Source organism: Rhagoletis pomonella, unplaced genomic scaffold (assembly GCF_013731165.1).
Source record: "Rhagoletis pomonella isolate Grant_MI unplaced genomic scaffold, Rhpom_1.0 Rhpom_scaffold_00001, whole genome shotgun sequence".
Classification (NCBI taxonomy): domain Eukaryota; kingdom Metazoa; phylum Arthropoda; class Insecta; order Diptera; family Tephritidae; genus Rhagoletis; species Rhagoletis pomonella.
In genome coordinates, this window is record NW_023458555.1 from 7,515,178 (window position 1) to 7,531,038 (window position 15,861).

The following is a 15,861-nucleotide window of genomic DNA, read 5'->3' on the forward strand; positions in this document are numbered from 1 at the left end:
ACTGCCTGAGGGTTATAATCCCTAAGTGCGGCCGAAGGCCGCCTACGAAGAAAGGTGTTCTCTGCAAAATGTGTTCAGCCCCCCCTTCTTCGGCAACACAGAAATAATAATTCTACTAAGTAAAAATTCCGAATTAAAAATCCTCTTTTATTATTCAAAATTCCAGTCTGGTGGCATTAAGTTGTATGTTATTTTGCTATCTTAATCATCGTTTATATGAAAACTTTAACAATAAATTATATAAGAACTATAGGGTTGCTAGAAAAAAGGGGGGTCGTTTTGAAATCAGGGGGTCCTATTCTACCCCCCCTCATCCCCCCTTTTTCTAGAATTTGCCGTCCGTCTACTAAAATTTTCCCTTTAGGTGAAACCTTGCAGATTTTTTTTTTGAATTTTTGCACAAAGTCTGATCCAAACCCAGAGATCTGCCACATTTTTTTGAAATCTACCACATTTTTTTGCAGATTCCACAGAATTTGGAAGTGCGATCACTGGTGTAGGGCCTTTAATACAAACTGTGGCAACTGTAACCATGACCAGTGTGACCGCGGGTTTGTGAAAAAATGTAGCAGAAGAGACTTAAAATGTATTAAAACGTATCACTTTTTTTCATTTAAGTATCAAAGCATCAATATGGAATAAAACTAATAATTTTTATGAAAAACTATATTCCAAAACAACTTAACATTTATTGCACGAGCAAGTTGAAATTATTTCCCGAAAACGATTTGCGTAATTTCAGTAAGTAGACTTTCGATTTCGCATTTTGATATCAAAATGCGTAGAAAAAGAGCTAGCATAGCCACGTTTAACCACACCTTTACTCTGGTAAACTATGTTTATAAACAGCTGATTCGTAGCTTTTTTCCTTGAAAACAAAAATAAATTGTAAACAAAATTTAAGGAATTTTATTTACTCAAATGCGTTATGCCTTTCGGCAGCGGGCGGATTCAAAATAGGATGAATATCGTACAGCTGATTGCAGTTTACCAACTACCAGAAGCTTCCACCACGATAACTAAAATAAACCGATACTAAAATAATTTCACAAAAACAAAATACATAGCGGAAAATTTACCGCAAAACTCCACAGGCAAACTGTCATTTTGACGAGCAGTATGACGCAAATTTTTGTGTTTTGGCACTTTGATGTCTTGATATGTATAAGCATTTGCCGCATGACGCCGCCAGACAACATTCTCTCAATTCCGGTGTTTAAAAACATTTAAATCCTAAAAAACTTGCTGAATAACTTCCTAAAACGTTATCATACATAATCCAATAGGGAACAGATTCTTATTTTGATTTAATATTAATATTTCATATGGCTGTCAAACTATCAAATTGCCTGCAATAGATGTCAAGCAATAAGCGCTTACATGCATTGCAGCCCATGAGAAATAAGCGGTATCCATTGGAAATATATTTTGTGACATGGTTATCACGACATTGGTGTTTTCCTGTGGAGACAGGGCCTTACCGAGCACCGAGTTACCGAGTACCAAGCCCTAATTTTTGTTATTGAACATAGCGAAGAAAAAATACAACGCTTTTACTGGTCGTTTATTCAGATTTTGACGTTTTTCGTCATGGACCATGAATCACAATACATCGAACCTTTCATGTGAACGACAACGAAGTTTTAGATGTACGTTGCCACAGGTGCACATGTTTTATAATGCATACAAAATTACAAATTTTTTTCTTTTGTATTTGGAAAAGTGCCTATCACAATTGAAGAAAAAGTATATCTCCGAAATTCATCGAAAAATGTAACACTTTTGATCCACTTGGAGCAAAACGGTCACACTGTCGATGACGATGAAATTCCGGGATTCCCCGGACAATCTTGCACATTACCATGAACGAAAGACATTGGTTCATGGCACATTACATCAATCGTTTGGCGCCGCAACAAGCCCATTCGATCCGCAGCGGCTAATAAAAGCAGAATTGTTTTGTGACTTTCGCGTTCTATTCGAAGTATTTATAATTGTGTGTGTCGAAATGTCGAACGACCGGACAGAGGCCGCCGAATCAAAGGAACAATGGTATGTATAAAATAATTGTGATTGAGTTCAGAGTGTGCAGCTCGAGCGATTTATTTTATTGTTGCGCGTAAAAATTTAGGAAATCGCCTTTTGCAATTTTTTTCCCAAGTAAATTCATTGTGCGCTACCATGCAAATGCGTTCCTAATATTTATTTCGAACGTAGAAACACCGGAAAAGTGGGATGTGGAGATTTAAGGTGTGATTATGCATACTTCGCTTAACTTCGCACAACCATTTGTACCAGTGCAATAAAAATGTAAGTTAGTCAAATGTGAAGCAAAATCAAAACTCAACAGATCGCTAAGTTTTGAAAAGTTCTGCTAATTTCTGGATAATGAATTTCATACAAAATACATAGAAAGTTCATGCGAAATTACAGTTTGAAGTTTATGCGAAGTTGTTGCGAAGTATGCATAGTCAGACCATTAACTAGTTTTGGTATGGTAACACTTTGTATTGTTATCCTCAAATGGTCTTGTTAGCGGATTTTTCTAGTAAGGATACGTTTATGACCTAGCGAATTCGCGTAGCACGATGCGATTAAAATCGCTACTAGCGATCTATTGTACAAATTCATATATATGTATAGCTCGAATCGGCGTAAGATTAAAAAAAAATTCCAGGAAGAAATTTTTTTACGCCGTTAGGTGTCTCCTGTTTAGGTGAACACAAATAGTCTGTTCCTTTGAACTTCGGACTAAAACCTGTGGAACTGTCAAACTACAATTTTACTCTCTCAAATGAGAGTAAAAGGAGAACAGATGCAGAAGTGCATAGGAACGCAAAAAGCACTATTTCCTGTAAAAACGTCAGTCGGTTTGTTTACCTGTCATTTGTACAACACTGATTTAGCTGAAATATCACTAAATAATTATTAAAATCTATACATATTCAAACATTTCGTTGTTTAATTCCATTTTTTTACAAATATAACGTACTTTGCTTTCATCGCTGTTTGTTTTTGCTTGCACATGCAAATCAGCTGATCGTTTGACACTTTTCATGAACTTACAGGAAAAAAAACTCTGGACTAAATCCTGTAACTTCTGACTAGGAACAGTTGCTCAGTTACTCTCTCAAATGTGTTCCCACTTACAGGTTTTATGTCAATAGGAACGACTTCCTGTAAGTTCTGACTAAATCCTGTAAACCGGACTGCTATTGGAACAGACTAAAATGAAAATTTTTCCCCCAATTGCGATATGGGAAGTGTCCGCCATCTTGGATTTAATTTTTTTTTTTACGAATGCGTGCGAATTTGGCATTTCACGCGAAAAAAGGTAAACAAATTTGTAGAGAATTCGATGCCCTACAATTTTCATGTGCCTATAATTTTTTTTAACAATTTATTGCTAATAATATGCAAAAAAATGCCCAAAATTAGGTAAGTGGCGCGGTTCCATTTGAAATAAGTGGCACATTTAAATGGCACAGTTGTAGAGGACAAAATTTCCAATAAACGCATTATTTATTTATTTATTTATTTATAAGTTCACGTACGACGTGTAGATCTCGACCAATCTCGCGCTTAATGCAGCGGCAGGGGAGAAGCTACTCAAAACTTTTCCACAGCACCTCAGAGGTAAAGTTATTGGCGATATACATAACTCATACGCCACGTACACCTAAGAGCCAATTTACACGACGACTTTTCACCCTGCGTTTTTGGCACGTTGCCTTTTAAAAAAGTCTTCGAAAATTCTCGTGCATTTACACGATGACTTTTTCTTTACGGCGTTTCTTGCGTATTTTTGACATTTAAGCTTAGTATCCAGCTCTTAAGAAAAGCAAAAACTCCATATAAAATGACGTACAAGAAATGGCTAAGAAATTTTCTTGAGTCAAATTTCCTTAAGGCAGTACGCAGTTCTTCAGAAATTTAGTACGCTTTCCACTACGGTTTTCTAAAGTTTTTTGTGAAAAAAGAGCACAAGGCAACCCAGGTTTGCAACAGAAATATATGCCCGTTCCATTATTTCTTGAGGAAAGAGTGAGGCAACAGGCTGTGCGTTATCAAAAATGTCAAAATTCCTTGGGCACACACGCGAAATAATGGCAATTTTTTCTTGACCGTTTTCTTAAGAGCTGGATACTAAGCTTTAAGCGTAAAATTTTCTTTGGTCAACTCCTTCGTCCTCATTTTTAAAGCGGAGCGAATCACGAACTCAAAGCAAAAGTACGAAAAAGTGAACTCGATAAAAGCGAAACGTCAAAAAACCCCTCGATTTCGCTCACCGTGCATGCTTGCCTACCCCGCTGACTTCGCTACACTTCTTGCCTACAAGCTCGACACGCATGACTCCACCCAGGGTGAAAAGTCATCGTGTAAATTGGCTCTAAGTAACACGCTTTTCTGCTCATATTTCACACAAAACGTAACGTGATTTTTTTTCGTAACAGAACAGGCTTTAGGGCAAATGCAAAAATTTGGCACAGAACCTGTTATTTTTTAAATTTTTCTTCTGTTAAAGTTTTTTTTATTTAATTTTTTCATTAAAAATAAAAGCTGGAATGATTAATTAATTTTTCAGAAACTATAAACCCTATCGGATAGTGATGTATATGTATACGGTTTATGGAGAATTTCATTGGCTGTCATTTCCGCTATTTAATATTAAGATTTTTAAATTGGTTCGTAAGATATATGTACGCGATTAAAAGGAACCAATTTTTGTTTTAAGTTGAATACTACCTTTACATGAGAAGATAATCGCCCCTATTTTTTATTTTGCAATCAAAAAATTTTTAGAGGTCGCTCAAAGCGCTCAAAGTTTTCCATGTATGTTATAAATATGGGGAAAAAACAACTTTTCGTAGAAATGGTATAGAATTCTTGAAAATCGATATTTTTCGACCAAAAACCCCTGTTTCTCTTCAGGAGATTCCCAGTAATAATACCCAATTATTTTTTTAACCATTTATTCGTAGTAACTTTATTTTATAGGTCCGTCAAAACCCCTCAAAATGCCAGAAAAAGCAATTGAAAAATGGTTAAATAAACAATTGGATATTGTTATTAGAAGTCTCCTTAAGAAAACCAGAGTTTTCCGATCGAAAAATATTGATTTTCAAGAATTCCATACCATTTCTACGAAAAGTTGGTTTTTCCCCCATATAAAATACATGGAAAACTTTGAGCGCTTTGAGCGCTTGATAAAAAATAGGGGTATACTTTTTTTGATATAGAACAATTCTAGGGGGTGAGAGCATTAAAATTCCGACTTTACTTATTTGGACCACCCTAATGTACATATATCTATGGTCCTCTGCAATAACGACACAATTCAAAATTAAAAAAATTGAAACTGTTACTACTGTTAAGTGGCTCTCCTGTCTCTAATCATTGTCTAATGCGTTTCCAACCCTAACTACAGCAAGCAGTAAGTATGTATTGCTAAAGTATGTACTAAAGATTAGACATGGATTCGGCAAGGATTAGAGACATGAGCCACTGAGGGTGTTTCAGTGTAGGCGATATATTTTTTTTCTGTGCTACCTAAAAATCTGATGCTTCATAGAAAACAAAAGATCATGCCGTTTGATAAAGATTTAAGTGTTTAGACCTTTCACAAATTCGATTCCCCATATAGATAACACGGAAATTTTTTTCGATTTTTCGGTATGCAAATTTTTTCTGGAAAAAACGGGTGTACAGCTTTTGTAGGGCATGAAATTTGGTATAGAAAATTGCCGACCGACTGACAGTTTTTGAGCTATAGAGCTGGAAAGATAAATGTTAATAATAATTGACATTAAATGACGATTTTTATTATTCTTACCTTAGAAATAAGCTTATAATTATAATTATAATTATATTATTATTATAATAAATACCAAGAAACTTAAATTTTTTATTTCAAGAATAACTTTTAAATTTAGTTAATAAATATTAATTTTAATCAATACCCTGTGGGGGAAATTTCTAGTTCTGAACTGGTTCGTTCTGTATTCCTTTTCTGATAGTTCTGAATCAGTTCTAAATTCGACACCTTAGATATAGATTTCTCTATGGAAAAAGGGAAATAAATAGTTTTTTAAAAGTACCACATTTCGCTGATTACTCTTGGACTGGTTCGTTTTTAGCGATAGAGATCCAGTACGGAACTAGAAATTTGGTTTCCCTGCAGAGTAATTACTATAAAATTAAATTTCCAATTTATTAAAATTTAACTTTTAGCCCCATATATTATTTTTTAAATTTACTTTAGTTCTATTTTATACCCCGATGGCGCTGCTTCGGAAATGTTTACATGTCATGACCAGAGGCATATCAGTTATAAGTTTTATCGAAAAGACGTTGTTCCAGAATAATTAGATTTTAATTAATTAATTAATCCCAATGGCTTTTCACCCTCCAGACTTTCCTAGACTTTCAGCAGTGATCGAACTCGCGTCATCGATGTGCATAGTCAGAAGTGCTAACACGATCCCTGCTGAAAGTCTAGGAAAAAAAAGAAGTCGGATGAGGAAATGTGGTGATCTCCGAAATAGCTGCCATAACTTCTACCGCTTAAGCATTTTTTCCATTTTTCCTAACAAACAAATCGTGGTACAAAGCTCACACGTGACACTATTGAAGGAAATTATTAACATTTTACCACATTATAAGAAAACGAATAAAGTACTGGACAAAATAATAGCACCACAACATTTTTAGCTGTTTTGACTATTTTTTTTGTTTGTTTAGTGTCTACTAATTTTTTATAAAAGCTGTACAAAACATAAAAAACTACAAAATCATTAAAATTTCAAGCTGCATAATTCGAATTTCTATAAAAATTTTGTGCCAGCGTTTTTATAGCTTATTAAATTTTACTATAACTCTCAGTGTAAGCTTATAGTTGCTAAAAATTTCAATAACTAAAAAGTTTTGTTTGCCGACTGTATTGTGAATTTTCTTGGATGAAAAAAAAAAATGACTGTAATGTTAAGAGATTTTAAGAGAGAAGTTTCGCTAAATCCGACATCGATAGTTTTCAAAAACTATCGATAGTTGCGACAGTTTTCAACTATCGATAGTATCCCAGCTCTAACATAAACAATCGGGCCCTATTATGGTTGTCGACGTCGACGTGGTTGTGATTTTTTCATCAAAAAATAGCCCTTGTAAGTCCAACTACAGTATTTTTGAGGAAAGGTGTTTCTCGCAAAAATACTGTGGTCTGTGTATCTGGAGTTGAACTTACGAGGGCTATTTTTTGATGAAGAAATTATATCGACATCGACAACCATAATAGGGCTGAATACTTATTACAATTAGGGGCAAATCATAGGAAGCAGTTTCCGGATGCTAATAAGAAAAAATTTATGTTATGACCAACTCAGATATTAAATTAGTATTTATTATAACTTAATTTCTAATGTAAGAATTGTAAATATCGTCTTATAAGACATTTGATGTAAATTATTATTAACATTCTCTAAAAAAGCTGTGCACTCGTTTTTCCCAAAAACGAAAATTCGAATACCGAAAAATCGGTAAAAAAAAGGTGGTAGCAATTCTTCTTCTTCTTATTTGAAGCTGTAACCGCCTAAGCGATTTTGGCCGAGTTCAACAAAGCACGCCAGTCGTTTCTTTTCTCTGTGCCAACTGGCGCCAATTGGAAATGCCAAGTGAAGCCAAGTCCTTCTCCACCTGATCTTTCCATCGCAGTGGGGGCCTCCCTCTTACTCTGCTACCACCAGCGGGTTCCGAGTTGAATACTTTCAGAGCTGGAGCGTCGGGTGTCCATTCGAACGACATGACCAAGCCAGCGGAGCCGCTGCATTTTAATTCGCTGCACTATGTACATGTCGTTGTAAAGCTCATACACGTACGTAAAGACCCGTAAATCTTCCGCAAAATCTTTCTCTCGAATACTCCAAGAGCCGCCTCATCGGATGTTGTCATTGTCCATGCTTCTGCGCTATATACCAGCACGGGCATGATGAGTGACTAATAGAGTGAGGTTTTCGTACGTAGGGAGATGACTTTACTCCTGAATTGCCTACTCAGTTCAAAGAAGCACTTCCAAACATTGTATTGATACGTTTTGGAAGCAGCAATTATTATCGGTGTTAATGCTGGTTGCCAAGTAAACGAAAATCTCTACTGTTTTGAAATTATAATAGTCAACAGTGACGTCTTTCTTGTGAGTTGGGCAGAGCACACTTAAATTCCAGTCGTCGTCGACTGCGGGCTCGGGTTCTTCTTCTCCACAACTTTCCGTGCTGCTACTATTCAGTAGGGCGGAGTAGTGTTCCCTCCATAATCTAAATACGCTCTGAACATCGTTAACTAGGTCGCCATTGCTGTTCTTACTGAAGTACGCCCTGGTCTTGAAACCTTCCATAAGTCGCCTAACTCTCTGGTAAAGTTTTCCGGCATTCTTCCTGTCGGCCAGCATTTCAAGCTCTTCGCACTCACGTATTTCGGCCTCTCTCTTCTCTATTATCGGCAAACAAGCCTCGCTTCCCTCTTCAGATCCCTATAGCGATCCCACATAGCGCGCGTTGCACCTGATCGCAGCGTGGCCCTGTAGGCGGCATCTTTTTTCTCTACATCTTCCTGACACTCGTCATCGTACCAGTTGTGCTTTGGGGCTCGCGAAAATCCGACTACTTCTTCGGCGGCGGTACTTAATGAGCGGGAAATGTGGTTCCAGTGCTTGCATATGTGGGCTTGTTGAATAGTGCTCTCTGAGAGCAGGTGTGAGAGTCGAGTAGCGAATGCATTGGCTGTCTGTTGTGATTGCAGCTTTCCGACGTTAAGCTTTCCTTGCAAATTTGCGCGCACAGTTTTTGCTGCACAGAGGCGGGTGCGTATCTTGGCTGCAACAAGATAGTGGTCCGAGTCGACGTTTGGGCCTCGGAGTGTACGTACGTCCAAAACACTGGAAGCATGCCTTCCGTCTATCACAACATGGTCGATTTAGTTTCTCGTTTTTCGATCCGGAGACAGCCACGTAGCTTGATGAATCCCTTTATGCTTGAACCTAGTACTGCATACTACCATCTTTCGGGCACCGGCGAAGTCGATCAGCCTCAGTCCGTTGTCGGACGTTTCGTCGTTTTCCGACGGTGGTTCCATTTTCGGCCGAGGATAAAAAATCAGCCAAAATAAGCCGAATACCGAAGCCAGACCGAACCTTCGGTCGGATACTAACAGATACATATATAAGTTAATTCACTCGATATCACTCTACTTTATGTAAACAAAATCTCTGACTTGGCATTACAGTTCAACAAAACATTAAACGCTAAGAACTAGTTGGGCGAGTTCCAAGTTACATGTGGCTTTGTATTGATGCGAAATATATACACAATGTGTACTAAGGCATTCAATCCCGAAGCATTTTAACAATCCTGGGATTTCGATATGTAAAAACTCTTATCCCGGGATCCCGAGATTTTTCGGGATATCGACTTCATCACATCTCTTTTACAGTGGGTTCGCTTTTTTCAAACCACACAAATTAATTGTCCACAGTTGGTCTTAGGGGAGCGTAATTCCCCTTAGTAAAAGAGTATGTAATTTGATGTTTAAATATTTTTATTCTAAAATATCTGTATTACTTGTCAAAAAAATTTACTCATATTTGCAGAAATCCTTTTCCAAAAAAGGCCAACAAAGTAAAATGAAGAACAACTGTGCCACACTATAAAAGCTAATTGTGTTTTCAACTGCTGCCCGATTTTTCGTTATTACATAGTTCTAGCACAAAATGTTTGAACAAGTACAATTACTCAGGCAGTGTATTCCAAGTGCAAATGGCTCAAGTTCACTTTGAATTCTATAAATGAATCAGTAAACATCTCGGTATCCCGGAGCTCTAATCCCGGGATTTCGGGACATGAAAAAGTGTCGGGGATCCCGGGATTGAATGCCCTAATATATACAATGTCAGTAATACAACCCTGCTGCTATGTTTCAGTTTGAGCATAACGAAATTTTTTTTATGCGCGATATGCTGGATTCATGCGTATCTACAACGCATAAAATGTAAATGCATATTAAAAGTATGTAGCCTTTAGGAACTCGATACTTTATACAAATACAAAGCAACATGCAATTTGGAACTCGCCCATTTTGTTGTCATCAGCAAAATTCATTTTTTATTAAATTGCCACTGCTAGTTATTATAAACATTGGCATTCCTTTCGAAATGCCTATGGGTTAGTATCACCTTCACAATGTGTTTTTATTCCGCAATCAAAGGGAGACAGCTCATCCCAGTGGGAAAAGTTAATGTTTGGGAATGTAAAAAGTAATTGATAGGATAGGTTACGAAAAGACGCAAGATTTCTCTACAGCGTTGTCATACAAAAGTAATGTGTCGCATGTCGCTTTTCGAAACTATAAACATAAACATAATCTATAAATACGATTAGAAAACAAGATCCGTGCCATAGGTTTTGAACTCGTGACTAACAACACGGCAGTCGAACACGCATCCATTCGGCTATAGCAACTGTTGAGATAACGTGAAAAAAAACATATTTGAGTTAGTTTTCAAACTTTTTATTTTGTTTGTGGATTCAAAAAACTACACATCATCCGCTCGCTTACACCGTGCAACAAAAACAAAAAATATTTAAAACACACGAAAGAATCGATATACTCACGAAACTATGGGCCAAGGTCATTTAAACCGTCAGTTTTGTTTTGAGTAACTAATAGGTGCAATCCCGTATTCCTCGGAGTCGGACTAGTAAAACTGTCAAAAAATAAAAATTTGCTCAGAGCGAGAGAGTAACATTGAAAAGTACGGGATCGCTCTCTAGTAAAAATGGTAACTTCTGTCAACTTCAACATAACCTCCAAATTTTGGTTGTACATTTTTGCTTAATAAGAACTTTTGCGTTGACCAATATAAAAATAGTGTTGAAATACAAAAACGGTTTGTAATGTATAGTAAACATTATTGGCTTCGGTTGAAAGGACTGAAGAGCAGAATATTCCTTACTCATAGGCCAAGAATAATAGCGCTGAGATAACATATGGTATGAGTACTAATCTCCTTCGATGCTATGAGCTTTTATTTTCACCTGTGATATATCTGCAAGTATTGCAAGGTTTAAATCCTGCTGTTTCACAAGAAACAGAAAGAGTTTTCCCGCTCAAAAGGGGTCATTGATGTCCCTGCCGTGTTCTTTTAAATTCGTCACACTTCTTCTTTATATACCGGTGATCCGTTGATGTGTCTAGGGTATCTGTGGCGCCTTAACAATTTCGCGTTTCTTTGTATTCATAGTTAAAGGATGGGGCTTTATTAAGTAATCTAAAATGTAAATTTGTAGAGGGGTATCTAAATATCTTGATTCCAGTGTCATCTATATCTTGGGTGCGTTTTTTGCAGAAGCAATTCCTATCAAAAAGTGAATACCTGGTAATCCTGGTCATACCAAAAATACGGGTTTTTTAATATCTCGACTCCAGCGCCATCTGTCGGAAATTTTTTTTTGGAAAAGTATATTTTACGATGCAGAGTGTCCAACGTAGTTCGGGGTAAACAAATAAAAATATAAAACAGTAAAAAAGATTTACCATAAATATAAGGAGACATAAACTATTTTCTTATTTAAATTAATGCCGCCTTATGAACAATGCTTTAATTTTTTGTTGCGGTGTAGAAGCATAAATACTATTCGGACATCACACTCTTATAGCTGATTAAAAATGTCAAGTCTATGTCTTGTCAGATCTCATTTTCTGTATATCCCAAGTTACGTCTGAGGTCGGTCTCTATATACCAGTTAAAGTCCCATGAAAATCCGTTCAGTAGTTCCGGAGATTAGTGAGTTCAAACAAACAAACAATCTACAGTTTTGTTATAGTAAGAAAGATAGATTTCGTAAAAACTGTATCCAGCGTGATCGCATACACAACAACTATGTACTTATAAACTAAACCACGGTATTCTGCAGAATTATATAACTTTATTAATTTATCATAGTATTTTTTTAAATTGTTTAAATCATATAAGCTTAAACAATTAATAACTGTAACAGTTTTAATTGCTTCTTATATAAATTTTAGGCTGTTGTACTTATTTTTAGAATAAGATTCCATTTTAAAGAATCCAAATTTTAAAATTTCTCCAAGAATGGAGTCACTTCAAATAGCACATAACGTTGGCTTCAGCTGCTCTGTGCAATAAACTATTTTTGCGGCCCTGTCTGCGAGACTGAATTATGTGCACCGATATGCATTTTCCAACATACCAATTATATTTCCATATTCCTCAAGCAATTATCTATCCAACCCAATGATACTTACAACCTATTAAGATACCTAAATTTTTACATTTATATCATCTATTAGAGATTCCGCCACACTGTGAATCGGCTTCGTTCTCGTGCTCACCAGTAAACTAAACAACGTTCTGCCTATTACGTCTCTACAGGGCGGGAAATTCTTAATCTTTCGATTTATATGTGCGCGGCCTGCGTCCGCAAGCTCTCAAAGTTGTTATATCGCACGTTTAATAATATAGAGATATAACTCAAAATCTACGTTTTTGGAGATTTCAATATGCAATTAATATGCCTGATAAGTAGAATATGTTCAGTCGTAACAGATAACCAAACTTCCCAAATATGGCGAAGATATGTGTCTTTCCATCTGTCTTTTTGTATACCAATTATATGAAATGATACAACTTTGATTGCACTTTCCCTCAAAATTGAAATTTTTATATATACTTACATATGTACTATATGTATAAAAAATAAAATATTTTAATATACACTCGTGGCCACGCAAAACTTACCATAACTTAAAAGATGAGGCAGAATTTTGTAAATAAAAAAAGTCTCAGTGCGTATAGTCCCTACGCGCGGAAGAAGTGAAACTTAGTAGAGAAAATGCCAGATTTGCATCTTTATCATTCATCTCTTCTTCATCTTCATCTTCAGCGTCATCTTCTTCGTCTTCATCTCCATCTTTAACCTCCTCTTCGTCTTCATCTCCATCTTTAACCTCCTCTTTGTCTTCATCTTTATCACCATCTTCATCTTCATCTTCATCTTCATCTTCATTTCCATCTTCATCTTCATCTTCGTCTTCATCTTCATCTTCATCTTCATTTCCATCTATATTGAAAACCATTTCTTTTGATACCCATATTGGGATACTTTATTTATTTTAATAACTAATAACTAATTTAAATTTGTTTTTCGTATATATGACAACCCTTTAAAAAACTAAAATCATATTACACATCTACAGGTCAAACTCTTTCATTTGACACCTCATCTTTTAAAATCGAACGAACGATACAGATTTTATGACTTGGTGTTAAATATTTAACGCAACCATATCCGAACCCGTGTAAGAATTTTCACTTCAATAAAACAAATTATTATTTTTGTATTGTAGCATAAACTATATAAATAAAAGTTTTAAACTTTGTACAAAATTTAGAAAACTGCGAAAAATTTTCTTTAAAATTCCAAAAATCTGCCAAGATGTTCAAGCAATTTTAAACTTGCACTTTATTATACTAAAATTAAATGGGCTATTAAACTGCATTTCCCAAAAATTTGTACTAAAAACTTTGAAATTTTCTTTTTAAAATCAAAAATTTGTTGGTTAGGGCCTTTGTGAGTTAAGGTAACGATGGGAACAAATTATACATATTTCGTTCTAGTGAGATACTGGTAATCGACACAGCTATGAAACTTTTAAACAACATAGAAGAAGAGAAAGAAGTAGCGGTAATTTCTGCATAGTCAACTCAAACTTTGTATTTTTTAACCGACTTCCAAAAAAGGAGGAGGTTATCAGTTCGTCGGAATATTTTTTTTATTTTTTTTTTTAATGTATGTTACCGCATAACTTTGGACCACGTCAACCGATTTCGATAATTCTTTTTGCATTGGAAAGGTAGTGTCTCAGACCATAATAGTCTGGTTGAGATCCGATCAGTGGATCATGAGATATATATATATATTTTTTTATATGAGAGTTGAAGTCGGTTTTTTTTTGTTAAAAATTACTTGTTATTATTACCTTCCTTTTATTAGCTCGGGATGTAACTATAGTTGTGATCCCGTACGAGTCCGGACTAGTCAGAAATAGTCAGAATCAGTCAGATTTTACTGGAAACCGATCCTGTACTCGGTTCTCTGACTATTGAGAGGACAAAAAAAGAGAGTAAATACGGTTCCTCTCTCTGTCAGAAGTTACCAGTTTTAGTCCGAGAATTTCTTGCTGGTAAATTCTGGTAAATGTGTCAAACGATAAGCTGTAGTATGTTTGGCAACCAAATTGTAAACAAAAGAAAAGTGCACTCTGCTAATTCATGTTGAAATGTATTTATTACTTGTTTAAGTGGATTCTAATGAATTTGAAAGTATTTTTGGTTATTTAAATGTGTGAGCTGAGTGTGTTTACATACAAGAAATATGTATATAGTTTTTGTCGCAGTGAACTGTGCATGTATAAAAAAAAATTTATTAATTTACAAAATTCTAACTAATTTTTTTAAGTCGTGGTAAGGTTTGCGTGGCCTCAAGTGTAAATAAATAGAAGTATTACATATCGACGGCTGAGTGGAAGATCGATCGACCCATCTCGGCGACCGTTTCGAAAACGCCTTATCTCAAAAAATGGCTCAAGAACGCCCTACTTCAGAATTTGATTGAAAAACGCCCTATCTCAGAATTTGGTTCAAAAACGCCCTATCCCAACTGAAAATATGCTGAAATAAGGCGTTCTTTAAACGTTTTGTGAGATAGGGCATTTTCGAACTGGCTGCCGAGATAGGTCGGATCTTTCACTCAGCCGTCGATATACATATTAGGCTGCGTCGATTTTGTATGGGGGGGGGGAGGAAAATAAAAGGCATTTGACGGTATTGTAATAGTAATATTATGTTGTCTTAGGTCTAAGCCAATTGTTATTGGCCACGAAAGATTAATTTAAAACGTATCTTTAGCCCGCGCAATCGAATCAAAGTGTATGAATCTTGAAAATGAAACTTTGGCTTGTAAAATCTATGGAATGCGTTAATTGTTATAAACATGACGATATATCAAATCAAGGGCTATTAAATTTAGTACCTCACGTTCATTTATCGTTTTTCAATAAGTCTACACGTTTTTAAGATATTAAGGTAAAACTTACAAAAACAATAATTTTCCCTCATGAATTTTCAATTCTGTAGGTAAATGCAAAAGTATTTAACATATGTTGATCAGGTAACTAATTTCATCGATCAAGGCGTAACCATGGACTCTAAGTTTGAATTCAAGTCCCATGTAAACTCTTGTGTTAATAGAGCCAAGGGCGTCTTGGCTTTCATCAAACGTTGGGCTAAAGAATTCAGAGATCCTTATGTCACTAAAGCTCTCTTCACCTCCCTAGTCAGGCCGATCTTAGAATACGGGTCCGTCGTATGGAACCCTAGAAATCCTAACGCACTCTGACAGACTCGAGTCGGTACAGAAACAATTCTTATTATTCGCATTAAATAATTTGCCTTGGGATTCGACATTAAATCTCCCACCGTACAGAAGCCGCTTGAAGCTCATAAATTTGCCAACGCTGCATAGCCGTAGAGAGATGCTCGGGGTTTTGTTCATGATTAAGATCTTGAACGGGATGGTCACTAGGCCCCTTCTACTGAACCAGATCACGTTTTGTATTCCTTCTAAGCCTTCGAGACATTACAAGCCCATTAAGCCAACTATTTGTAGAACAAATTTTGAAATGCATGATGATTTTCGTTGCCTATGCCAGGACTTCAATAAGCATTACGACTATTTTGACACCTCCGACTCACATTTTACCATTAAGAAAACCTTACTTGAGATTTTGAATAAA

At 35.9% G+C, this 15,861-nt stretch overlaps 1 protein-coding gene across 1 annotated transcript in view; it reads left to right on the top strand.

The window, feature by feature from the left end:
* The first annotated feature begins 1,807 nt into the window (after nt 1-1,807).
* The window catches only part of LOC118737608 (NFX1-type zinc finger-containing protein 1-like), a 46,801-nt gene continuing 32,747 nt past the window's right edge, over nt 1,808-15,861 (top strand). Inside the window, exon 1 of the mRNA XM_036468229.1 lies at nt 1,808-2,052. Within this exon, the coding sequence (XP_036324122.1) occupies nt 1,823-2,052 (230 nt within the window). The 5' untranslated portion in view covers nt 1,808-1,822. The remainder of the gene's footprint in view (nt 2,053-15,861) is intronic.